We start from the raw sequence: 27,333 nt of genomic DNA on the forward strand, positions 1-27,333 counted from the left end.
CAATAAACCAGCACCCACCTTTCCAAGTGCTTTCACCTCCTTGGTTTTTGGGATGTCCTTGGAGCCAGGCAGAGGTGTTTTGGGGACACGGGTCGATTTGGGCACAGCAGGTTTAGATGGAGAGATGGGTTTTGCCTGGGCGGCATCATGGAGAAAAATACGCTCACTTCTGCGGCGGATCCAGCGTTCTTCATCACTGCCTTCAGCCGAGAAGCTCAAGTTGATTTCAGTTGAGGCTTTGGGTTTACGGCCGCGTTTTCCAGGGCTGGAGTCCTCAATCAGAACGCTGGCCGGGGGCAGCAGAGGGAGCTCGGGTGCAGATCTCTTACCATGCAACAGAGATGGGAACTTCCTGATCTTTATGTCGCTCTCAGAGTCGGTGAATTCAAACTCTGTACCTGTACGAGAAAGAAAAAAAAAAAGTGAATTATGGCCTTAAATAAACTAGTGACCTTGAATAAACTAGTGCACTGGAACAGACATGATAAACGTATAGTCAGAATGTTCCATCTAATCTACTCATTTGCTGCATTTTAGGTTTGGTTACCATGACAACCAAAAGAGTGTGTAAGTTTCAGTTTAACAAGTAGCTGACATTAGTACAGGATGTTAGCCGTGGAAAACTCGCTTTTGTGTTGGGAGCTACACTTTGGCTGAAAATATAAACGACATTCCCCTTAGAAGGCTCGAGCATTCTAAAGAAGAGCGCATCTTAATTGTTCACAAATGTTTTGCATTATATGAGGAATGGATTTGGCCATTAATGTTTTTGGCCTCAAGAGTCTTCTATGTCTTCAATTTCGCTTGAGCATAAACGCAGTAGATGAGAAAGCGCCTCTTAGCATCATTTCACCACCGCTAGGACGCCTAGCCAACTGAAAGTGTTATCTTAGCAGAATAGTGCTCTCTTTCTTTTAAATACTTTTCCATAAACATAAGTGAAGAATTTGTTATCTAACATCAATCTGATTCCTAAACAAATTCCTTGACAGATTCTTCAGGTGGATTATTAACAGCATTATGAGATTTTAAGGATTCTGGGGTCTTTGTGCAACCAGACTGGACACTTTTTATTTACAAAACAGGTATAGAATTACTGATTAGCGATTAAAACGTGGAGACACACTATATAAAAACGCAAACACTTTGAGCCGTGTATAAAATGACATATGCCCACCTAGAAGATTCTGCCTCTCCTCTTTTTTCTTGGCTTTCTGCTTGGCCTCCAGCTGAACGAGGGACATGGGGCCTGAGGTAACAGGGCTAGGGATGGCGCTAGCAGCAAAGCGAGCAAGCAGACCCAGCCCACTTTCCTCTAGCGAGGAAGAGCACAGGCCATTAATCTCATCCAGTTCATGGTCATAGTCCTCTTCATCGTCCTCATTCTCATAATCATCCCGTTCAGTAAAGTACTCTGTTTACAATGAAAGGAGAAGTGTTAAATGGCATTTACACCAGTATGACAAACTTAGAAAGCTAACAATCCATCAGTAAGCAGTAGCCTGCATGGAAAACATCATTCCTGTTGTACCATGCAACCTTATTTCATCTCAAATTTAAAAGGATGGCTTTAAACACACAATTTTCTCTGAGTGCATATAAAACCATTAAAAAGATGAACATTCCTGTGAACCATTACCATCCATTTCTGTCTGTCACAGAGGACATCTTGTAATTTATTGCTATGGATACTGCATTTCTCATCAGCCACATTAATCAACACGAATGACCTCCCTTTGATATATTTTCCTGGAAAACATAGAAACACCCACCCACTCCAGTAGATTACTGGTGATGACAAAGCGTGGCTTTTTAAAGTAGTGATCTACCAGTCTGGGTGAGCAGCATCACGCAAACAGCTTTCACACTTAGGCAAGCTGCATAAGAGGATTAACTTCAGTATGGACACTAGCCTTCTCAAAACGAAGAGACATTACACACACACAAAAAAAATAAAAAAAAAAAAACCCTCAGCTGCTCACAAAACAGCTATGGCTATTCTGCTGAATGGACTCGGTCACTGGAAACAGGAAATAGGAGCAGCTTAAAAGCACTGCAAAAAGCTAGATGTGGGTTACAGGCAGAAAGACTGACTAAGAAAGTTATCAATTATTCACAACCCTTTCAGCATGGAGCTTGTCTAAGCTGTTCAAGGAAGAGAAACTTGTCTGTAAAGGACTAACTGTAAGACAGTAGGTACCCACTTTAGCTGACCCCACCTCCACTCGGGAGGGAAACAGACGTAGAAGACGAAGACGCACATATTAATGCTTCAGAGCGGTTAGGCTTGCGGACAACAGACTTGAGCTTGTTAACATGTGAGGGAAAGCGTATGAGATTTAAAGCAGACAAACAAGAAGCTTTTAACTTGTTATAAATGTGGACAAAACAAAAACAACACAGGGTTAGAAAGACAGCACATGTCTGACGACAGCAGTAAGGGCTGAAACATGTAACACAGCAAAGGCAAGCAGAGGATGTGCAAGGGCAGAAGCAGGCTGGGCACATAAAGCAGGCTCTGTGAGGACAGACCTCCATGGCTCCTGGGGCTCTGTGGTTGCTGTGAGCCTTACTTGTTTGGGGACAGAGAGGAGTCTGGGCTGTTAGCCGCCTAAGCCATGGTTATATCCCACTTCTCTCTCTCTCTCTCTCTCTCTCTCTCTCTCTCTCTCAGCCCTGAGATATACACTACTACACACCAGATAAAGACGCCTGGAGCACTAAGGTGTGAAAGGAAAACACAGCCTTAGCCTAACCTTACATACAGTGAAGTAAGAAACACTTCGAGTTAAAAATGTCTGTATTTTTTATATTCACAATAACACAGCCTATCATCATCATGTGTTCTTACAGCACATGCTGCACTCCACTATCCCAGTCGTGTAACAAGCGTGGTGCATTAACCCACAGTTTTAATTAATCAATCAACTGTAGACTGCAGAATTAGAGCCATCAACCAACTAAAGAAATAAATAAAAAAAGCATCACCAAACTAACACAGCTAAGATTTAGACCTTAACTAAACACACTACAGGCATAACCATGGCTTCTGGGCACACAATCGAAAGGTAAACGTGTGAGAATGTGTTAAAAGTTGAACATTTTTCTCTTATTGACCTGACTTAAAGGAAAATAAAAATTGTTTCGTTTAATGCAATATAAGCAAGCACAAATTAGTAGAAGCTATTAATCGAGAAGTCACAGCAAAAAGAGGGTGGTGTCCTACTTACAGAACATTGCCCATGGCTCAGGTGACATGGATAGTGACCTCACGTTGCACAGCTGGTTGCCCTACTCCAAGCCAAGTGCTTGGCTTCGCTTTTTCTTTCTTTTTTTTTTTTTTTGGTTGCAGCAGGACAAGCAAATGCACAGACCGAAAGACATTCAAAAGCATCATGGGGAGGAGAAGGGAGTCAAAGGTGGAGGGATGGCCAAGCAGCTGCAGGGAGAGAGCCAGCAGTCTACAGAGGCTAGGTTATTCATTTTTAGTAAAAAAAAACAAAACAAAAAAAAAAAAAACAAAGAGAGCACCCCGTTTTTCCAAATATCCCCATTATAATCATGCAGAAAATAAATGGCTTGGTCTTTAAATGGGTGTGCCTTTAAATAAGTAGATAAATATAGGGGGAAAAATATTAAGAAAAGGCAAATATACAAAACTGACCATAGGGATTTAACCAGGAAAGTGAAAGAAGAAGAAGGAAAAAAAAAGTCACTCAGCAAAGATTTTTTCAAAAGTTTTGAGGGGGTTTTTCATAAAGTACAAATATTTTCCCCCGTACGCTCTTCTTAGTGCGAAATTGATACGTCAGAGATCACCTCCAAGTTTTAACCAATGACTGTGAAAAGGGATATTTGAAGAACAGGACTCTAGGAATGAATAAGCATATTGCAAACTAATGTTCTAGATGTAGCGAGAGACAGACATTCAGTAAAAATTAAAAACTAACATGTTTAATAAAGCTTGGGTACCAAACTGCAATACAATTATGAGACATTTTCCACACAGCCACACAAGTTTTAATGCACAATGCTACAGATGCCTCAAATGGCAAGACAAAGTCATAAAAGGCAACCATTTTGTAAAAAGAAAAAAAAAATAGAAAAGAAAAAAAAAAAAAAGACTCCAAAAAGAGTCGACAATATTATATACACAAGCATACAAGAGATGAGGTAGCAAACTATCATGACTATTGTATTTATGGCTTCTTAGAAAATTTACACTGATAGCCATGGCATGAACAGTAGGCTCATGAGGCATGAAGGCAATTGTGTGCATAGCAAAAGTTTTTTTTTAGTAACCTTGGTCAAATGAGTCCTCAGAGGAGCTGACTCCTGCCTCTTGTAGTAATAAAGCAAAGTGCTTCTGTTTTCTTTCCTTCACCCCCGGTTTCGACTTGAGGCATGAGGAGGAGGAGGAGGATGATGCAGACGTTCTCTTGGATGATGGACGCTTCTTCTTAGACGGAGTGCTGTATTGGCCTGGGATCTGTGTACAGGGTCCTGATCTCCCCAACATGGCATGAGGTGGCCAGCCATCCTTCATGGAGTCCTCTTCTGAATCAGTGTCTGTGTTACAAGCATATCAGAGTGCTTAAATTCAGTGCAAACATTTCAACCCCCCAAAAAGGAAACACACAAGAGCACTAAAAAGGTCTTGTATCAAAAAAAAACAAAAAACATACAATTAAAACACACCTGTTCAACGAATGGAAAATATTGCCCACAAACTACAGAAATACATGCAAATCAGCTTAAAAAACACAAAACAAAAAAAAAACATGCAGAGATGTCACTCACTGTTAGAGTAGCTGCTGATCTCTGACCTCACTGGAGAGTTGGAAGCTTTCCTCTGGGTTTTTCCCTTAAGGCAGGAGTCGGAAGGCTTTAATTTGTAGGATATTTTGTTTTTACCTCCTTTGGAGGATTTGTGAAAGAAACCCAGATCTTTGGACATCTTGGATTTTGCCATCTTGTTTTTCGCACTTATGTCTGGGAGTATAGACAGCCTGCTCCCGGAGGGAGTTCTGGACTTTGCAGAAGAACCGTCCACAAACTTACACGAGGCCTTGTTTGATTTACCGAGCTTAGTGAGAGACAAGGCTTTGTCCAGCTTTGAAGCCAACTGCTCTTGCTCGCTTATTTGGCTCTTCTTACTGCCTGTTTTAGGAACCTGTTAGAAAGCACAGTCCTCCATTAGAAAAGTACACCCAAAATAGCTTGTATAAACATGTATGAAGGTGCTGAGTCTTAGCAATGCCACGGCACAAGTACACACCTCGTGAGAGTAACTGGAGGATGCTTCTTGCTCGTTCCAGCTCTTGCGTCTCTTCTTTGCTTTTAAGATACCAGCGTCCGTGTCCTCGTCTTCTTCCTCCTCCCGAGGGGAGCTGCGAAAGCGTTTCCTCAGCAGTTCCCCACTCTCTGAGTCCTCTGAATACTGTGAGCTCTGGGCCAGCCTGGAAAACAGCACAGCGTTCAACTCAACGGTTCAGCGGCACAGCCTGACCCTGTCAGTGCTCAGGCCCACGAACACTTACTTTCCACACTTGGCATCCAGCTTGCCTGAAGGCGGAGACAGAGGACACAGACCGTTTTTGCGCTTCCGGGGCCGACCAGGGCCTCTCCTGGACAGGTTCCTGCTCCTTTCCTCTTGCTGCTGCTGGAGCTGTTGTTGCTGAAACTGTTGCTTCTCTCTGAAATTACCACATGAACATATGTTTACAGTCACCCTTCATATCCTGATACTAATAATCAATAAACTGTTGCTTCTGGAGTTGTGACACAGCTAAAATAAATAAATAAATAAATAAATAAATAAGTGTTAACACATGCTGAAGGTTTAACTCCGAGGCTTACACTTTGTCTCTCCGTTTTTGTAGCCTGATCAGCTCTCTCTGCTTGTCTTTATAGCAGCGCTGTAGGTCAGCCAGTCTCACACGATAGTCCACCTCCATTGCATCCATACGCTCCAAAGAGGACTTGGAGAACATCTACAAAAGGGATAAAAAAGAAAACATTTTTTTAAAATCACAATCTTAGAGTGGGATCAAGCTAAGCTTTGGGTCAAATCATACTCTAAAGCGGAAAAAACATGGAATGAGATCGGCAATACACAGATGGCCTTATTTTATCATGCATAGCAAAGATCAATGTATAATTCAGTGCAATGAAATAGCTGTGTCCATCAAAAGCTTTTAACCAAAAATCATTTATTTGACATTCCATAAACAGACCAAAAAAAAAAAAAAAAAAAAAAACGAAAACAGAAAGGATATTTCTATGAAACGCCACTCTCTGATGATGTCTGAGACAACAGTGAGGGCAAGTCCCTAAACATGAATAAAGAAAGCCTGATGAGCCTGAAGGAAAAATAGGGAAAAAGGAATGCATACAGGTTCGTCTTTCTTCTGTCTCCAGCTGTATTTCTTGTTGGGGTTGAGCTCTCTGGGGAGGCGGACGCTGGCTTGAGGCTGGCATTTGATGGCCTCCAGGAGGACTTGCCTCCCAGCCTCGAGGAGACTCTCTAATCCACAGTGCATTATGCCTGCACATACAAAAACAAATCAATACAAACCTTCATTGCTTCAAGTCCAAACAGAGCAGATACTCTTCAGGTCCTGAACGTGGGCGTCATGTGTGAAGATGCCTTAAGAAATTTGATTCATGACTAACTTTCAGTTGCGATGCAAGACGCATTTACAGAGGTTAACAAACCTTAAGAGTCCCTGATAAAATCAGTGAGGCTTACACTTTTCTTTAAAATAATCATTACAAATGATTCAGACAAATTCAAAACACTGTTGGTACAATTGCCTAATTTTCTAATTGCTGATAACTGGTGAATAATTATTTAGAAAGATTTAAGCCTCATTGGTTTACAAGCTGTGCATTGTTTAGCAACATGTACACAATAAATACGAGTCAGATGGAGGATCAATTCAGGATAGAGCTTTTTCCCTAATCGATGTTATGTCTTTGTAAAGCTGCATCAGCAGACATGGTCGTATAAGCCTACTTTCACTGATTGCCAATGCCCATATTGTGCTACAACAGAAGGATTTTTAATGCCCAGGCCATTTCTGACCTGTCGTGGGCTGCAAGACCTTTTGTGGTTGGCTGTGTGGGCCGCAAGTTGTGAAAGGTTACAAACCTCTGCTCTAGTGAGTGCTTTGCTCATTCAGTGGAGCTGAAAGCCTTCCTGCTGTTCTCCATGCAGTTGCAAACTGCAATTTCAAGGTGAACAGAACTATGTTTCTTTTTTATTCCTCCCTCCACCCTTCCAACCGATCAGTGCTTCTAGTCCAAAGTAAATTACAAACCATTATTTTGTATTTTGGCTGTTTTGAGTCTTACCCTGCATGGAGTCTCTCTGGTGCCTCTGCATCTCTAGCTCGGCCATTTGGCTAAGCAGGGCCATGCCCTCGACCGCAGTAGACTCCAAAAGACTGATTCCTTGGCATTGCACCATCCCGGCAGGGGGCAGCTCAGCCATGGTGGTAAGGGCACCGGACTGGGGCAACTCACTGGCCGTGAGGAGTGCCAGCATGCCTGCCATGGGGTCCTCAGACTGGATAGGTACTGCCATAGGGGCAGGCAGAAGCACAGGAGGAGAGGAGCAGTGATGCGGTATGTCAACTTGCGTCGATTCCAGGTCTGGAGCATCAAGGAAGGGTTCTTTGGATTTGAGTTCAGGAATGAGCCTCTCTGTGTGAACTGAGGGTGAGTCCGAGGAATGAATGCTGCAGTCTATGGGTTGCATGTCAGTGTAATTTGAGGAGTTGTAGACCACTTCTGTCAAGTTTGAAATGTCTGCTGCAGGGATTCTATCCAAGTCTGATCTTGCTCTTTGGTACAATTCTTGTTGAGGAGAGGAGAATAGATCTGGCATGTCACCTTGTTCTTCTTTGTTTTCCATAGGCAGTGGTGAGGCTGCAGCTCCAGAGCAGGCATCTGCTTCAACAAGAGTACATGAGTCCTGACTTGAAATCGGAGCAGCAGAGTGGATAGAATGTGTGATACCATCCTGGCCCAGAACTTCCTTGCTGTTCTCAAGGTCTGTCTCCTCTTTGAATGGCACGACACTCTCCTCTACTCCCTTGGGCTCTCTGGATGCCTGTAGAACTTCTGCCAGCACCGGGGAACACATGTGGCTGGGTTTTACGCTGGCCGGGCCGGCTGAGCGCTTTGAGCCCTCAGCCTGCAGAGGCACAGCTGGAGCCAGGCCTTCTGCATCAGCAGCTGTGGCTGGCTGAAGAAGGTAGGGATAATGACTGCCGAATGACGCTGTTATTGATTGGTAGGGATAGCCTGGAGGAATTTCTGCCAATAGACAACAAAAAGGACAGAGCTGTGTGAGAGGACTTATGCAAGGAGCAGAGGGCCACGGTTCACTATGACAGAGTGACAAAATGATTAATCATCCCACACGCTCAACCAGCTTTATGAAACTTTCATGAGCCAAATGGTCCCAGTACAAGCATTCCAAAAGCCCTTGTTTCTATGCCCCTGCCCCCAAGGTCTAAATACATGCATGCATGCTTATACGTTCACGCTGCAGAGATTGCATAAATATATTCATTCCATGTACAAAGCATTTTAAAGAGGAAACACCAGGGGAAATACACATAAAAGTGCTGCTCTCGCAAGTAGTCTCCATATGAGTGGAGTGGCAGCTGGTAATCCCATATGTAAGGATATCTGCAGCCTACTGCAGATAGGCCCCTCAAGGCTGCACATACTGACATGAAGAATGGCACTCTGACTGCCATCCAGGGTGAAATCCCAATCCCCACCAGCAACAAAAATAAATAAATAAATAAATAAATAAATAATGTTTAAAAAAAGTTCCATGATGAGATAAAAAGCCAAAGTCACCTGCCCACAGCTCTCAACTTTTATATGCTTCTAAATATAATTCCATTAAAACATCATGGGTACCGGCAAAACTGGCAACGGTGATTTATTACATACTTAAGCAACACAGAATATTAAAATTACAGTGAACGTACCAGGATATATAGACGGGAAAGAAGCAGACATTTGTTTATGGAGGTCAAGTTCCTCTTTGTCAGGCACGTCCACAGACTCCTGTTTAGGGTTGATAGGGGAAGGGGGAGGTGACAAAGCGGAGGCAGGACTGAGCGGCTGTGGGGCTGGGGTAGATGAGTGCGAGTAAGACTGCTGAGGAAGTGTGCTCTCCACTTTGGGCCTGTCTTCAGACTTAAGTGAAGTTACTGGAGACGGCAGTGGTGTGACTGCTTGGGGTGTCTTTTTGTGGGACGTGGATGGAGTTGGGGAAGGTGGAGGGGGCTTGCGTGAGTGCAGGACAGATGCAGGTACACTTGAGATGCTGGCTTTAGCACACTCTCCACCCCTCTTCTCTGCTTTGTCCTCCATGTCAGCCCGCTGTTCTTTTAGTCTCTCCTGTACAAACAGAATTTATTCAGGATGCTTGTCAAATAAATAAACAAATGCAAAATAACGATTTGGACCTCCCTAACCACGTATATACCACCCCATGCAGATGGTTGGTAGATTAGGCAAAAGAGATTTATTTCCTACCACAAACTGTGCATTCCTCTGTAGCTCCATGACCTGGGCAGCCTGCTGCTGAATCATGTAGAGCTCCTGTTGGCGAACGAGCTGCTGGTGCGAGAGGAGCTGCAGCTGGTGGGCATGCTGCAGAGAGCTGCCTGCTGGCGGGTACACGGCAGGCCACAGTGGGGTGCCACGCTCCAACATCTCTGCCGCTGCAGGAAAAAAAAGGAGACATTAGCACCTCACAGACTACACTGTGTTTCCAGTGCAAGAATACACTACTCATAGGTAGGCACATCTAAACATGGTGCAGTACTGATGCTGTTCTTGCTTGCCTGTAGAGAAATTTAGTAAATCACCATGAAGACATGGTCTGAGAAGGTTGGATTGGAAGAACTTGAGTGTCCTGCACAAAGCCCTGACTCTGACTCAACCCCACTAAACACCCTTTGGCATGAACTGGAATGCTGACTGCACCCCAGACCTCCTCACTCTTACACTCATCAGTGAACACTAATAGATGAACACAAATCCCGTCGGCCATGTTCCAAAAATCTTGTGAAAAGCCATCCTAGATGTGTGGAGCTTATAAGAACAGCAAACAGAGATTAAATCTGGAAAGGGATGTTACAACAAGCACAAATGGATGAGATGGTCAGGTGTCTATATAATGCAAAACAACTAGTCTTGAACCAGAACAAAAGCTAGCAGGAAGACGAAGAACTTACTGTAGTGTGGAAGGTGTTCTGTTGGAATGACAACCAGTTGTCCAGTCTGTGGGTCCCGAGCAAACTGGTACGCTTGAGGGATTGACCCAGGTAAGGTGGGTGGGTAACCTGGAGGCAGGGGCTGGTGAAGAGAGGGTGTTCCGAGTGCTGGACAAACCACACAAGAGACAGAATTTTTAATGATGGAGGCTACATGTACAATAGGGTTGGTTTATTTGCTCTGACTGACTTTAGGAATCATAAATGCTCTTAGCCTTTTGTGAGCCACCATTCCTTGACTAACATTAGTTACGTTTAGTAGAGTTTTCAGCACATCCAACAGCTGCCACTTGCTTAGAGAACACTGGCACTGTTCCAGTAAAGTCTAGACAGAAATGTGTTGTACCATGCTTCACTGAGGCTGTGGTGCTTGCTGTTATTTTTGGAAAAAAGTGCTGGTAGGATTTGGCCATGTTTCTGAGAATGTTTTCTCTTGGCCCAAACAAAAGGGCCGCCTGGCAGGCCAGCAGAGACAGAGAGATCAACCAAATCAACATGAGGAAAAATGGCAACATCACAATTTTTGAGACAGTGTTCAAAACGTACTCAATAAAAATAGACACACGATTGTGCACAGTGTGCACTCTGGTATCAGACACCACTGGATTAACAAAATTTATCATGATCATATTCTCATTTCCTAAACATTTTAAGACCTTAAACTTGGATCACCATTTAAAAACCTATACTAAAATTCACTGTGTTTCCTTATATCTTGTGCAGTCTATTAATTCTGTGAGCTTAAGAAGTACCATATGGAGAGCTAGGCAGCCACATAGACGAGGGCCCAGGGCGAGGCAACCAGGGGTGAGAAGTCAGATGGGAAGTAGGGTCAGCAGGCCAGCGGCCTGTCCCTGTCAGGGTAGAACCTCCAGTCACCATCAGGTTTGGGTTCAGGCCACTCACGGACACCAAGGGAGCATGTAGCTGAGGGTAATCCGCCAAGTTCTTGTTCTCTCTGGAAATGAACCATAAAACATCAAACTGTACAGAGATACAATCACTGGAAGAACCCTAAAAATGGGTTTATGGTGCATTTCTCTTGAGTGCAAAATATCCATTAAGCTCTTAACAGACTCAGAGCAGCCAGTGCTGACTCAGAGCTATGCTTCTTGTTATGACTGAGACACCACCTCAATGTTGTGACTGCTCAACCCTGAGCACATTTTGAGCTTTTTGCTCAAAAAAAAAAATTCTCAAATTTCCTCCTGGTGAAATTATAAGCCATAAATCCATCTACACTTTAAGGGCTGCTATCCTGAGACAGAGACGGTCTGACGGTCGAAGGAGCAGGTCTGAGCGGACATGTTCGCGGACCTGCACAATAACAATCCTGCATAATAAAAGTATCTAATTAAATACCTCAGTCTAACCTTTCAGCATTCAGTACATTTTCAGGAAAGAAAATATATTTGTTGGCAAATGCATCTCATGAATTTGTAAAAAAAATGCAATATCGAATCCCAATAAAACCTACAATCTAATCTACAAATTCATCCTCGGGTCGGCTTTTACAGCTCGTATCTATCAACTGTATTCCATTTTTCTCTATGCAAACTTTAGGCAGTCAGTCAGTTTTCTATCATCTTTAGAGCTTCCTTTATAATACAGTTTAATTAGCAATACTAGAGTGAACACAGCATATAGATCGAGTTTACAGTGCAGAATGTATGCGATTGGACCAACAAGATCAACTGGCTAAGTTTTACACATATTGCCAAATTTGATCCTCTCAAAAGAGCTGAAAATTGTACAAGGGAATAAAAGTACTTGTGCCTGTCAGTAGTTTAAGTTCATTTCCAAAAACCACAAAATATCATATGATCCACATTGTTATTTACCACATAGCTGCCTACAAACCCATAAGACAATAGTATCATTTTTACATACAGACTTTCTGCTCTCAATTGTCCCACTCTCTGAGAGGAAAATCAAAACACTACCCTGTAATGCATTACTCACTCAGTCAAAAAGCCCAGATGGAAATGTCTGGGTCATGAATTCAAAAGGGCAGAACCAGAGGGTATAAACATGAACAAAAAGAAAATAACAAAACAAATAAGAAATGCCAAAGATGACCAATAATTTACACTCAACAGCAGAAAATCGGACAAAAAAAATAATGCTATTTTTAAAACCACATTAAACTACTGTAGTCATTCTGCTCTGCACATCTGTCCTTCAACAACAAAAAAAAAATGACTAAAGGGCAATGTAATTATCAATTTCTCATGTCCAAGCGTAATACCACAAATGTCATCAGATTACGTTTATGCTCTGTAATACATGAAATCAAATAAGTATTAAAACTGACAACTCAAATATAAAATCCATGGAGAAGGTTACACCCCTTCAAGCTGTCCTGTACTTCAAATCTATATGCGTAACGTATTTTTAAAAAAATGTATATAAACATTTTACACATTACCTCATCGCCTTCTCATGCTCGTGTTCCAAACGTCCAGGCAGGAGCCGGCCATCGTGATGACGTGTCCGCTCTTGTATTTGTTGTTCTTCATCTTGGCCTGGGCCTGTGGAGCACAACCACCAAGTCGGCACAGAGTGAGACGATGTTGAACCTGCAGCACTGAGGAGGTCATTCTGGCTTTTGACAAATCTGACCATCACTTCACCCATCTAGGCACTTTGTGTGTTACAAAATGACCTTATTTGCTACCTCTCCCCTAGTCTTGGGATAAAACGTGTCTGAGACAAGCTGAGAAACTGCCTTGAGGTTCTATGTTTCCCACAGATCAGTTTCCCCACATACAATCTATACTGTATGTGAAGTACTGTGTTGTAAATAAATATAATATACTCTTAATATATCGGAATGTTTCTATAACATTGTTAAACCTTCAATCTTTCATAGAATATTCCTGGATTCAGATAACTTAGAGCAAATGATCTCTGTGAAACAAGAGAGTCTTAATCTTTAACAATGCAATCAGATGAGATGTTTGTTCACACTTGTTTGATGGGATGTTTGAAACACACTGAGACACAAGGCTGTAACTTCGGGTAAATTTTTTATTTTTATAGCCCAATAAGGGCATTCAATGCGTCACGTCACGGACAACGAGAAACACAATCGTTTGAATTATGGGTTGGATTCTGCTGTTTAAAAAAATATCTGAAGTTATTACATTTGATCGGTTTATTACGATGCTAAAGGAGATGAGTTATGTGCTCAATAGTGCACATAAGCAGAGGGAAATGGTTTGAATCTAACTAAAGATAAATCCAGGTTACTGTTTAATAACGGTGTTGTATTTCAGCCAACAGCCCACTTTGCTAGTAATGGCTAATCATGGTCATGTGCAGAAAATTAGCTCCTTTAGTAAAGTGAATTTACACACAATGACCGTAGCTCAGACTGTCCACTTCTTTAAAGTTACTGGCTGACAAAGCAAAGACGCATTAACCTGAAATGGAGAATGGTTTACCAGTTCCATCCGGTTCTGTCCTCTCATTAATTTACGTTACCGCCCCTCTCTCTGCCTTCATTCTGCTTTTTCCATCTCACCTCCGACTGACCCCAGCAGCATTCAGGTCACCACCAAATTAGAAACAAGAGCACCGACTTCTCGAAAGAGATTAATAAATAAAGTGTGTGTGTGTTTTTTTGTAATGAGATGAAATCTACTTGGGCTCTGGTCAATATACCTGGGCGCAGTGCCAAAGTATCGCCTACGTGTGGGAAACACTGAGGTTTGCACTTGATGTATCCAAAGGGATGCACCATGACTGGACATTCCGTGCCAAATTCAAATCACATTTCATTATTAGCAGTTGTCATAGACAAAACATACAACACTTTCCAACCTCTACAAACTACAAGAGTTTTTTTCCCCCTCAGTTAGCAGATTGACATGAAGATCCTTGTTTACTTGAGCAGGAATGCAGTCAGGAAATTCCTGAAAATAATTCAGTGCGAGTGTCTGGGATCTTTGTGATGACTGACACTAGCTGGAAGAAGCCCACATTCCTCAGCCGGAGATGTGAGAGCACATGGCTCTCCGTCATGCTCCTGGGGAAAGGTTTCAGCCTGTTTCCAAGGTTACTGAAAGCCTGTCGGACATACTATCCGTTTGCATTGAATTCACTGCAGATTAATCGAGTAATGCTTTTCTACCCCTTGTGTAAATTCAAACATCTCCGCTGCGAAAGATGGCTAATGTTATTACTACACTCCCTTTGCACACACAAGACATAAATTAATGCCTCTCTCCCCATGTCATATTCTCTCAGTCACTCTGTCTTCCTAACTCGCATGCTCTCTCTCTGGGCCGATTCTATTGCTTAGCAACAAACCTTAGTCTTATTAGAATTCAGTGCCTGTTTACAGCTTTTAGTTCAGTCCTGTAAATGACATTTCTAATACAAGCAGGCAGGTGGTGTCTTAGTGAACACTTCATGCGTTAGCAGGAAGCACCCTGTGCCAAAGCGATAGCGCAGCTCATGGTCAGCGTCTGCACAATATCCCTGGCAAAAATGCGCCCATCAAGCACCACCCCAGTACATGTTTTGCTTTCATGCTGAGAGTGAAATAACCTTGCTGGCATGGCCAATCAAACAGTACATCGCATGAAAACAGACATAAGAAAAATACTGCTCTGTATTTCAGCGAGTCAATTTCAGACATAAATTTGTAACTAATAAAGTCTAACTGCATAATTCAAGGTGGTGTTTTACCTTTTATGCCTCCTGCCCGAATTGGTCTATCTCGGTCTGACACAGAGCTGAGCTTGCTGCTGTTATCTCGCTGTCGGGCCACTGCTACTGCGATGCCCACTGGGGGGTGCCGAACCTCAGCCTCCCCCTGAGAGGTGTTTCCGTCCCGGTTGAAAGATTTGGTACTTTCTGGTCTCTCTGGCTCCCTCTTCAGCTGCTTTCCAGACATGTGCTGAGCCTCCAGCTTCAAGTTGCCCAGTCCCCCAAACGGGGTGCGACTATCCGCACCGTGCTTAGACACGACCTCACCAGAGAAATTCCCACTGTACTTGATAAGGCTCTGCATAGCAGATACCTCGCTGTGCTCCTTGCCCTCGAGGCTCCCTGGGCTGCCTCTGCGATCCAGGTACATGCGCTTGCCCTCCTCCTCTCCTCTGGGACCATGAGTGTGTTGAGCTGCCAAAGCAGCCATGTGGCTAGCGGCATAGTTTCCCATCTCGAAAGGCTTCCATTTGGTCTCGGCAGAGTGGAGTGAAGAAGATTCCAGACTAGAAAACGTGGGTCCAGACCTTTGAATGATTTCACGCTCATGGATGCGGCTTTCTGTCTCTAGTCCCATTTTAACTGTGTGCTTGGTGGTCGGGCTGTGGCTGGGTTTGATTGTGCCCAAATCTAAAACAGGTGGCCTTTTTACAGCCAAATTGTTGGCCCTGATCACAGATCCCTCTTCCCGTACAAAGTCTCTCTTGAGCTCGCTGGGACAAGGAGACTCGCTCCTGACAGACGGTGCAGTTGTCCTCTCGCTCCCCACCTGAAGGGATACTCTGTTCATGTCCCTGTCCCTGCTCTTATCAGTTTTATTGTCTCGAGCTTGTGACGCAATCTGGATAGGCCCTTTACGCTCGTCATAAACCTCGACAGAAGGCACATAAGTAGGGGCGGTCACTCTGTGTTCCTTGGCCGGCTCTTTTGCGGCAGAGCAAAGTGAGTACAAGCTTGGGTGCATGTGGTGAGGGGGTGGGTAAGCACCAGAAGTCACCAGCCTGGGTGGGAGGGGTGCTGTACTACTCTGGAGAGAGGAGGGACTGGCATAGGTAACGTGCAAAGTGCCTAGAGATGTAGCCATGGAGTCAAGCCGTTTTGGCCTGTCGAAAGACGAAGGGACCATCGCAGGGTCATTTTCATCAACACGCTCCCTTCTTTCTGATTCCAAACCTGCGTATCTGGATGATGGGCCGCTGCTAGTCCTGCAGTTGCTGAAAGAGGACTGGAGCGGGTATTTCGGTTTAACATCAGCAGCAGGCGAATGCTGCTGAAAGACTTGCCGCTCATCCTCAGACTTGGCATCCTGGGTCAGGTCGACCACGCTGTGGGGCCGCAGCTCCTCCCGAAACCTCTCCCGGCGCTGGACAGAGTGACCTGGCTCGCTCTTGCAGGGTTTTTCTTTTCCCAGTTCCCGACCCGAGTCTTTCGAGCTCTTGTGGAGCTCTTGTGACTTCTCTCTGGAGAGGGGGCTAGGCAAATGGGCCACGAGGCTCCGTGCCATGGCAGACTGGGAGTGTACTGAGCCCGGAAGGTAAAACCCCTCTGCAAAGAAATAGAGTCATAAAGTCATCGAGACAGTCTATGACTCAGACAGCTTTAAGTTAAAACAGCCTACGGTCTTAAAACTGCCAAGTTGAACAAACATGTAGAGATGAGCTATGAGGAAACATTTCATGAGAAATATGAGTATAATAATGTTCATAACATTATTGCAGAAATCAAATTACATATAGCTACTGGTCTCCACTATGTGTCATTAAGAAAATTTACAACGTTTGTAAAATTAAATTTGAACAAATTTACTAACATCTGATATGATGCGAACATTCATTTCGAATCATTAAAACGACATACAGCAAGTAAACATGGCAGCTAATAAACTCAGAACAAACTGCTCCTTCTTACTCTGCAATTTGTTCAAGTCTGTAACCCCGAAAGACTTAATCTGAGACCATTACTGTGTCACACAACCTGGATTAAATAGGTTAGATACATTGTTTTCCGATTCTGAGTTGGACAAACCTTTTTGTGAGTCAAAAAATGAATGCTGGCCTAGTTGTGGATGCTCAAGATGACCCAGGGGAAGGAAGGGGCCAGGGTACATACCACTGGAAGGGTGGGGGAAACCTATGAGGAGAGAGTAAAAGTGAAAGAGACATTATACAGAGGCACACTACAGCTACGTTTAAAAAAAAGGGCTGAGGAATTACTTTTCAGTTTCCTGTGACATTTCACGAACGCCATTAGTTTTTTTCATAACTCACTGGGAGGCGACAAAGCTTAAAAAAATAAATAAATCGCCAGAATAGGTTACTGTTTGCACTGTTTACTTTACTTTTTAAAAGCAGACAGGTGACTGAACATTTAATCTCTTTTCATGAAGTACCTTCGAGTTCATGAAGACCGCAGATCTCATTGGGTTATTCATTAATCTGAATGCTGGACAACACACCAGGAGGAAAATATTTCTCACTTCTGACAGCTGATAACCAAGAAGGATATATTTAGACATTTACATAGACAAGGAACTTTCTGGAATTTTAGGATTATGCAAAGACTCTCAAATATTTACTTCATACACGCAATTATAAGAAAAAAAATAAAATAAAAAACCACACACTCCTACAAGGACAACTAGAGGGAAACGTAGTCTGTTCCTCCTAAACAGCAATTTAGACAAGACACAATAATGCTACTGACAATAAAGACAACTTCTAAAGATGAAAATAATTGCCGTTCCTCAGAGCAAAAGGGAGCAGCATCATGCTTAAGTCAATCCTGTGTCAAATGTGGCATAACCCGAAGGGCCGCATCCTTTTTTGGCTGCAACAGCTGAATTAAAAAAAGGCTGGCTGGTCGAGGGATCTGGGCTCTCAGATGCAAGGCCGCAGTCTGAAAGGAATGGCAGTGAGGGCGATGTGGGCGTTTACTGATTGGAAAAATGGCCTGAGGCAGAGGAAGAGGAGAACCACCCTGACCTGCTGCACTGTTTATAAAGAAACTTGCCAATGTGGAGGAGGCATTAAAACACCCTGGCCTTGGGCACACACCAAACCCATGATGACTCTGCCTTTGGAGTCATGCACTCACTCACAAATTAAACATTCCTGTACCCCTGAACAAAAGAACACTTTCTGTAAAATCATTATGCTCCATGTATGTAATGGGGGAGAAAATATTAACTATCTATCTATCTGTCAATATAGGCCACGTTCAGACTGCAGGTAAAAGTGGCCCAAATCTGATTTTTTTGGGGGTCAAGTGACCAGGTCAGACTTCAGGAGTAGTGTGAACACTCAAATCTGGCCCAGATCTGATTTTTTCAAATCAGATTCAGACCACTTCCATATGTGGTCCTGAATCAGACCCGAATCTGATTTTTTCCAATGTGGCCGCAGTGTGAACAACCAAGGCGGATTTGTTGCGACTTTTACGTCAATCTACATCGACATTCGTCACAATTATGCGTCGGCGAGTACGCACACAAACGTGACTACGCCTACAAAATGGATCAAATAATCAAAAGTTGCCCTCGACATCCGAACATTTTCAAAACACTGCGTCTCTGTGCTGCCATTACACAAACATTTAGAAAGAAAAGCGAAAATGTTTACTTCCTCCATAACCTCGCCAACTTTAGCGCAACGGCGTGCTGCGTGTGACGTCATTGTTATTGTTCGTTTGCGCATGCGGGTCAGTTCGAAACAGCAAACAGTTCACACTGGTATCTGATATAGGCCACATTTTAAAAGGTAATGTGAACAGCCAAACAAATAAATCAGATCTGAGCAAAATATCCGAATTGAGCATTAAGACTTGCAGTGTGATCGCGGCTCTTGTTGACTGGTAATGTCTAGATATGTACTTATGGAAAGAAAAAAAACTCCATTTTGTCTGTATTGACGACTTCTATAAATATATTGGATAGTTTCAGATCCGAATCAAGATATTTCAAAATCAAGTGTCTTCAATCAGAAGGTTCCGTGGGATAGGTGTCCTATATAGAAAAACAGATAAGAAACTCAATAGACTGTTTTCTATAGGGAAGGTCAAGGGTCAACCAATTCTGAGGACTGTGTCCAGAAGACTGAAAGAGCAGTTATTAGGTGGCAAATAGCAGAAGGAAGGAAGCTTGAGGCTGTTTTGTGGACAAGATTGGTCATGGAAAGAAAGCTTCGGGCAGCCTCAAACCTTTAACGAGTCCCGAGTAAGGTGTGGTTATATTATTAATCGTTGGTGCCCAGATCCACAGATCCACCATTTGAGCTGCTTGTTCCACAAATTTATGTGTCTTGAATGCCAGGAAAGTCCTTATGTTTATTCTTACAGAGATTTGTTTAAACCTAAAGCTGGACCATTTCAGAATGAACAGAATGAACTGCTGTAGCAACACTCTGCTCTCAGGAGTCAGGATTTTATTTCATAGCTTGGTCATTAACGCTATATTAACAGAACTCTCACTTGTAGCTTGTGTAATGAACACACGGTGGAAGAAGAAATAAAGCTGCGGCCTAGAAATAAAAGTGAATCTGTCATCAAATAAGTCTGCTGAGGATTCATGTGATTTGGAGTATACCCTGAGGCAAACACATTCCCGTTCCCAACTCTGTCTTGACAAATCAGAGGCGTTCAGGCAGCCTGATAAATAACTGCTGTTTCCAGAACGAGCGCTGAGACTGTTCCAACATCATTACTGCGTTTTACAGAAGATGAAACAAAATGTCTATGGATAAGTGCACTAAATTACGCAATAAATTAATCCAGGAGCTGATTAAGATACTGCAGAACAGCTGTTTTTGTGTGTGTGTGTGTTTTTTTTTAAACCAACGTTACCCTGTAGCTGTAACCTTCGTCCCAGAGGTTCAAAGCCTTCCTCTCTTTTTATAGCCCGCTTCAGGTGACATGATAGTGTTATGCTGTTGATGGTATTCTGACACCATTCCAAGGGAGGATTAAAGATAGCCCACCCTTAGCAACAGGGCAAGAGTGTAAAGCATCCTGTTTATTTTGGTGTTCCTCTAAATACCCGCCTAAGGGAGGGAGAAGTGCAAGCATGCGAACCATCGAGCGAGTGAGGCTCTTCCAATTTAGGGCACTAATCTTCATTTCACTCGTGTGAATGTAAGCAAATCTCAGTTCTCAACAATATGTGCACGATAATTAGTTTTGGGCTGCTGTGGTCCTTTCCTGAGGTTCAGTTTGAAATTCACTACAATGAAGCAGAGGGAATGTGCCCCGATTGGCCAGTTATCCCAACTTCTCTGTGCTAGAAACACGAGGAGGATGAAGGAAAAGGGCAGAATTCTCGACAAGAGATTACAGGATTAGCATGGTACGATCAGAAAATGGATGTTTCCCAAAGCTCAGGAATAATTTAGCCCAGGTACTGAGATACTTTCCCAAAATGGATTGTGGGTACAGTTAATAAGGACGTATAGTGAGGAATCCAGCTTCTATTAAATAAACACAAATAAAGAGGTCACTGTGGTACAACAAAGATTTTCACCCTATTGTTGGGAGAAACTCTCTGGATGTCCAGGATGTATGTGTATGTGAAAAAGCGCAGACAAAGCTTAACTCCGAGTGATTTACATTAACAGCAGTTCTAAAAGACACCGAGATGGGCTTTATTTGTCCAAGAGGAAGTGTGCGTTTGCTTAATCGTCCTCGTTGGTAGCTGTTGCGTAATCTACACTCATCTGGCAAGACCAAAAGACAAAAAGTTACATTCACGTAGATGGATTTGAAATGACTTTCTTCTGAAAAGGTTTTCAGAAGAATTTGGGCAACAGCAAACTAAAAAGGTCATGGAAGAGCTGCAGCCACGCTCCCACCCCACCCCACCCCACACATTGTATATGAATAACAACCTTGTCTCCAAACATGCAGCAGCACAGGTAAAAGCAGTCAGCAAACAATTGCTTTATGTTATCGTCTTTAATTGCTTTCCAACTCCAGAACAGAAAGTTCCACTTTTGGAGTTGGGAGACAAGGGCGCACATTCCAGAGTAGCTCTGAATAGGAACGGCAAGGAGGCGCAAGCTTCCGGCTGCATGAAGGCAGCATGGCGTTGTTAGAAACTCAGAGATTTGTTTGTGACTTTAGAGCTCAAGCTGAGCGCGCCACATGCATTGTGGTGGATGTATGTAAGCGGGTACGATCGTTTCACATGTTCTAGGTAAAAATAGCAGAATTCCACAGCTGCCACTTCCCTCCATTAATAAGGGCCAGGTGCGCCCTTCAGAATAAACATGTATGTTCAAATATTTTCACAGGCCTCAGAGACTGAGTACACATCAATGTCAGCTATTCATCACGTTTTTGTGCGGCCAGAGCGGAGCGGGCATAATATGATCAGTGCCAAAGCTTGAAAAACAATCTGCACTTTTTTTCTGCTGAGACTTGAAACAAAGGCCTACGGCTGCACCGTCGTTAATAATCCACTCGCATCACACGCTCGCATGACAGCCCGTACGCTGGTTTGGTGTTCAGGTGAGCGGTCATGTAGAGCTGGAATTACACTCAACTGCAGCGGCACAGTTGGGCCTACATTAATTTTAAAACAAAAAAAAAAATGAATATATACATTAAAAAAAAAAAAAGAAAGAAAAAAAAAAAAAAAACTCCTTACATTTTTGTAATTCCAAAGCTGAATCAGTTGGCATGTTCAGGCATACTTCTCTCTCTTTTTTTTTAAACGCCATTTATTATCTACAGTTAAAATAGCCTTTCCCAACACACACACAAATCACTTTTTTCAGCAATTTGCATGGAACACCATAACTAATTATCTTTGCACAAGAAGAACCCATTAATCTTCATGGCTCTCGGTACGATGGATGATCTGTTATAGTAGCTGTGATTCTTCTTAAATATGGATCTTAGCCTTAAGAAACAGTTTTACGTGAGGAAACACACAACAACATTACGCAACACAGCGGGCATAAAAAAAAAAAATTTCTCATGCGGCATCCACACAACTTACACGTGGCGACAGAGACGGCTTGATGTTATGGAATGACTGAAAAATCATTCGCGCCGTCTCCATTTCAGCTATTTTTTCACTAGTGTGTTCTTGCCAAGCGCCGTCACGGGCCGGTCAGGAACCGAGTTTACGTGATGAAGTGTTAGAGATGAAAAAACTGTCAAAATGTTTACGCGCTGACGGGAAAAAGGCGCACGGCCCTGCGGAACTGCTGGGAAGATTGTTAGCTTAAATCATTTTTTAACAACGTTGCCAGACTTAAGAGCATATTAACAGTCATATCCATAAAAAACAGACATGATTTGATATGTTTAAAAAAGAAAGGAATAAAAAATAGGACTTTCACTTGTTCAGTGGAGGAGACTGAAGCTGATCGCAGCAACCTTCACAAACATATTTATTTTATAACCACTGCTGTTCGTTCAGAGTCTGAATCATTTGCTGAATTTAACTCTTCATCGTTTCATCCTGTTTCTGCCTATTCTACATGACCCTCGCTTTAAAAAGGCTGTTAATGTCAGGTTTAGCTTTTATTTGCTCAATGAAAGAGCAAAAACTTCAGTGTATCAATACACACCAATGTCAAACTGCCAGATGAGCACATTATTACATGACATACACCATGATCATGTTAAGCCTACTTTTGTTCATCTCTTTAAAAAACATCTTACTACATATCGCCTCTTACTGCTCTTTATACATCTACATAACATTTCCTTAATACAGGAAAAACCAGGTTCGACTTCATTTGACTTTATGCAAATAATTTTCTGAAAAAGGTTTGAATATGGATCACGCCTCCAACATGAACATGTGCTTTCATTTTTTTTATTTTTACAAACCGAGTCATAAACAGTTAAAGTATGGAAGTATGAGACCATATTGAACGCCTAAGTAAACAAATGTTTTCTTGTTTTACAGACTTATAAAATTCGAAGTACGAACATTTCTCCCTTTGCCTCATGTATTACTTTGCCACAATTCTAACACTTTCAACTTAGACGATACCTGTATTTTCCACTTGTGTATAATTAAACTGAACATTTTCCACCATCCAACCCTTAACACAACCCCCTAACACACACACACACACACACACATACACACACACACACACACACACACACACACGAAGCCTCTATATGTGAAAACATTTTAGGAGATCGTTCCCAAAAAAAACTACAACTCTAATCTCTCTTTCGCTTTTCTGTTTCTTTTCTGCTCATTGCCTTCATCAGACACTCTAAAAGAAGAACAAAGCTGCAGTGCAAAAGCTTTGCCTTAAAGTCTTGTGAAATAATGGATTGTTTTTACTGCGTTGGACAAACACATCCTAAAAAAAAATCTAGCCTATTGTCTCTAGAGCGGCTGCATGGGTGTGAGATGTTACATTGCTCCAGACTTCAACGAGAACACTGGACTTTATCAAATATGTTTATCAGCACAGACAGGACAGCCCGTCATGCTTTAAACTTTCAGTGACTTTCCCTCCATTTCGATTAAACTCACAGTCAAAATGGGGAGATAAAGAGAAATAAGAGGTGCTCGTGGTTGTCCTCGGCCCCTGTCCGTCACCTAGCACAGCAGAGTCTGCTCTTCGTCTTGGCCTACTGATCTTCCGTCGCACCTAATAGTCAAGCTCAATACACTCGCCCGTTGTTTACAATAGCAATTTTCGTGTCTGTTTTTCCTCAAGGATAAGATGTAGTAGCATCGAAGAGGGGGGAAAAAAAAAAAAAAAAAAAAAGTTGAGTCATACCTTCATGTGAGTGTGACGCCCAGAGCTGAGCCATCTGCAGGCTGGGTGCGTTGTTGGGGGCTCTGAATGAGGGGTCGGAGGGAAGAGAGCTCGGTCCTGCATGTGCGTTCGGGGAGCTCATGTAGCCGCCAAGGAAGCTAGAGGCACCTGGGTAGGCATCACCTGCAGGGGAGGGGAACAAAACACAGGGTTTCAACATAGTCGTCTCACATGACAATGAGCTCGGGGTTTTGTTTTGCTGTGCACCGATCGCATTCCTACAAGGACAAAACCAGCTCGGACAAAACGAACATGATTACCCAGAGGAGGGTGAGGTTAGATGGCTGTGGTTTCTTTTGTATTTCGGCACGGCCGCAACCTCAAACCCGGTCCTGCCGCAAACATCGGCCGCTTTATTCCGCTTCAAAGAGGACGGGCCTGACTGAGGAGCGCAGAGACCACAAGCAGAAATTGGCTCTTGCTTGTAAACAAATGTCATGAATAATAATAAGTCATCGTACATGTTATGTTTAGCGTCGTTATAACAGATTCCAGATGTTCACAGTGCCAACAACTACATAAAAGTGTGCTGCTGCTTATCAAATAAATGGAGGCTTTGGGGACATTTAGTTCCTCCTCGCTGCGTCTAAAAAAATTTTAATTTTAACCTTAACACTGGGGATGAGTAGACCACCTTTCTCCAAACAAATCACCAGGTCAGAGGGAAAAAGATATTCTGTGTAAATAAACCAGTGAATTATATCATAGGTCTCTACATGTCTATACTCGCTGGACCATGACATGTGAGAAAGAAGCGAGGTCTAAATTAATGAGGCCTTCCCCCATTTGCTGTGATGTAGCCTCTCTGTTTTTGCATGTAGTGCTTTGGGCATGGGAGGAGCCTACACACACACACACACACACACACACACACACACACACACACAATTGCTTTGGTCACTTTCCATAGTATGCTTGGTGTTTTTTTCTCCTGCACATGTAACACTTCATTAGCATGTAAAGAGAAGGAGGGACAACAAGGCATGGGGAGCAACATGAAGCCTTTGTTACAGGGCTTAGTGTGCCATCAACCTGCCCGAGGAGAGGTCCTGCTCCATTGAGGAGCCGCTGGGCAGCCTGGGCAGAGCAAACCTTTTGGGTTGCATCTAAAATGTTAACTATGGGGAAGATCAGACCCACAGTGGAGACAAAGACAAAATCTTGGTAGCCTGGTTTGGAGTGCAGTCAGACTAAATCTCACACACACACACACACACACACACACACATTCACTCTCACTCTTTCACACACACACACACACAAGCACTATTATTCAACCCCAAAGTGGAATGAATGTAGGACTGGCTTTCATCATGATTAGGTAGCACATAAATGCAAGAGTAGTCAACACAGGGCAGGGCAGGGAGGGGGACTGGACCAGCCAGGTGATTTGACAATAGGCAGCAGTGCATTTCTAAGCCTTCTCTCGCTCTCTCTCTCTCTCTCTCCCGCTCACACACACACAAAGCTACAAATCTGGACAGTATTTCCTCGCCCGAGTGGGGGACGCATCCCCAGACAGCCATGTGCTTCAACTTAGCCGGTTCCCCTACTGCAGAGAAGTCGGGGTACGTGTGATCCTTTGGGAGGATTTCTAAAGCAGAGGTAATGCAGAGCACCTCCTCCACTGTGCAGCTCACTCTGAATAAACATCTTATTCTTCTGTCCAAATCAGGGCGATTTTAAACCCACCATAAACACTGCGAATAGAATCGGCGATCTGTGGCCAGTAAGTGAAAGAATCTGCAAAATACCTAAAACGCCACCTCAATGTTGAAAGCATGCCTGAAAACTGCGGCAGCATGCCTTTATCTTCCCGTGTACTTTATTCAGCCTGCTTTGGACCAGACACAGTTGTTGTTTCGGATGCATGAGAAAGAGTGTGCAGTTCAGCAGGTCACGAGCAGTTCAGCTTCCTTAATATGAAGGAGGGGGTACATTTTCCCTCCTCCAGCTACAAGAGCTCTGTCAGAGACACGCTGAACAGGGCCCTGGAATGTCCTAATTGTCAAGGTTGCTCAACTCGACTGCAACCCACAGGTCTTGTGGTAAAGCTTTCGCAACAAACCCCCGACCCCACCCCCCAGCTGCAGCCAACCCATCCGCCCTCCCCACCCAACCCCCCTACTGCCCTTCCCTCTCTCTCCCTCTCAAAACACACACTGTAATTAAAGCCAGACCCGTAAAGACAATTCCAAAAGAGCTGTTGTAAATTAGACAAAGGAAAGACACTAATTAGAATTCAAGACCTTAAACCAAAGCGGAGGGGAAAGAGGGCGGATTACAATTCTCTTAACTAGTGCAAAAAAATAAATAAATAACATAAAATAAAAATACAATGCTGCATTAAGAAAAGCCAGCGTTGTAGACGTTAAACGGCACAAAGCACAACTACGACGCCGCACGCGATTATACACAGCTGGAGGACTTGTGTTTAGGGTTACACGTCTCGTTTCATGCTTCAGAGTTCTATCTAGAGTATCTAGAATAACCATAAAGGGGGAAAAAAAAAAAGTTTAAAGATGCAATCTAAGCATGAAACAGTGAGATGCATTTTCAGTAATACAAGACTTGGACCTCGGAGCCACATTAGCCAAAGCTGGACCTCAAAATCCTGAGACGGAGGTACGAGCGCTGGCTGAATGCATACCACGATCAGGAAAAAATAAATAAAAACATCTAAAAAACCACTCTTTTTTAGGATACAATCCAGACCCGGACGTGAGACGTGTAAATGTGCCTGACCTCTAGCTTAGCTACACAGTCTGGAATGTTTCATCAATAATCCTGCTCAAGAAGCACCTACTTGCACAGAGAAGACAGTTTGACTGACATGCCGCTGTTTTTTCCTCCCCTTTTCTGTTAAATCTAGTGACTGTATAACGCTTCACTGTGTCCCTTTAAATTATAGTTCAGACGTCCAGTGATCCAGACTGCGAGCTTCAACCTTCAGTGGGAAAGTTGTGAGATTTCAGTGACACAGAGAAGCAAAGATGGTGACGAGCCAAAGGCGAAAACGGATTGTGAAGAGCAAAGCTGAAGCTCTAATCCAAAAGCAGTATGAAGCAGAGGCTGTAAGAGTGACTTCTCTGACAGGCCATAATTCAGCCTGTAAATACCCCCCGAGGCTGATGGGCAAAAACAACAGACTGTACCGTTATACAGCAGTCATGTAATAGTCTCCTGGCACCTCACCCGAGAGCCGGGGGAAAGACAAGAATTAATATTTGCATCATTTCACAACAAGTTCTCCTACAGTTCCCTGGATTTGCTAGCAGCAGGAAATAACTACAGGCAATAAGACGGTACGAGACACCGTTATCTTCTAATTGCAGTATTATGGCTAATTGCAACTATCCGAATGGTTTAAATCAAAATCTGGATTGCTGAACACTTTCTGTACAGCTGCTGTCATTCCAGAGGACTGTCTTTGGCTGTGGTGTTCATAGGCCAGCGATTTAAACTGCTCCATCATCTGTGTGAGCGTTACCACACACACACACACACACACACACACACACACA

The 27,333-nt window shown here is 43.2% G+C and overlaps 1 protein-coding gene across 2 annotated transcripts in view; it reads right to left on the minus strand.

The window, feature by feature from the left end:
* tnrc18 (trinucleotide repeat containing 18) overlaps positions 1 to 27,333 on the minus strand; it is a 58,254-nt gene that overhangs the window by 16,667 nt on the left and 14,254 nt on the right. For both annotated transcript variants that reach the window (XM_060897236.1, XM_060897237.1), the window contains exons 3-19: positions 23,771 to 23,932; positions 17,049 to 17,153; positions 15,003 to 16,568; positions 12,736 to 12,838; positions 11,060 to 11,265; positions 10,269 to 10,415; positions 9,565 to 9,752; positions 9,012 to 9,426; positions 7,357 to 8,322; positions 6,396 to 6,547; positions 5,860 to 5,993; positions 5,541 to 5,696; positions 5,279 to 5,459; positions 4,801 to 5,173; positions 4,303 to 4,569; positions 1,178 to 1,414; positions 19 to 398 (exon numbers count right to left, since the gene is read on the minus strand). In XM_060897236.1, the coding sequence (XP_060753219.1) occupies positions 19 to 398; positions 1,178 to 1,414; positions 4,303 to 4,569; positions 4,801 to 5,173; positions 5,279 to 5,459; positions 5,541 to 5,696; positions 5,860 to 5,993; positions 6,396 to 6,547; positions 7,357 to 8,322; positions 9,012 to 9,426; positions 9,565 to 9,752; positions 10,269 to 10,415; positions 11,060 to 11,265; positions 12,736 to 12,838; positions 15,003 to 16,568; positions 17,049 to 17,153; positions 23,771 to 23,932 (5,738 nt within the window). The remainder of the gene's footprint in view (positions 1 to 18; positions 399 to 1,177; positions 1,415 to 4,302; positions 4,570 to 4,800; positions 5,174 to 5,278; positions 5,460 to 5,540; positions 5,697 to 5,859; positions 5,994 to 6,395; positions 6,548 to 7,356; positions 8,323 to 9,011; positions 9,427 to 9,564; positions 9,753 to 10,268; positions 10,416 to 11,059; positions 11,266 to 12,735; positions 12,839 to 15,002; positions 16,569 to 17,048; positions 17,154 to 23,770; positions 23,933 to 27,333) is intronic.

Source organism: Tachysurus vachellii, chromosome 21, assembly GCF_030014155.1.
Source record: "Tachysurus vachellii isolate PV-2020 chromosome 21, HZAU_Pvac_v1, whole genome shotgun sequence".
In the NCBI taxonomy this organism is placed as follows: domain Eukaryota; kingdom Metazoa; phylum Chordata; class Actinopteri; order Siluriformes; family Bagridae; genus Tachysurus; species Tachysurus vachellii.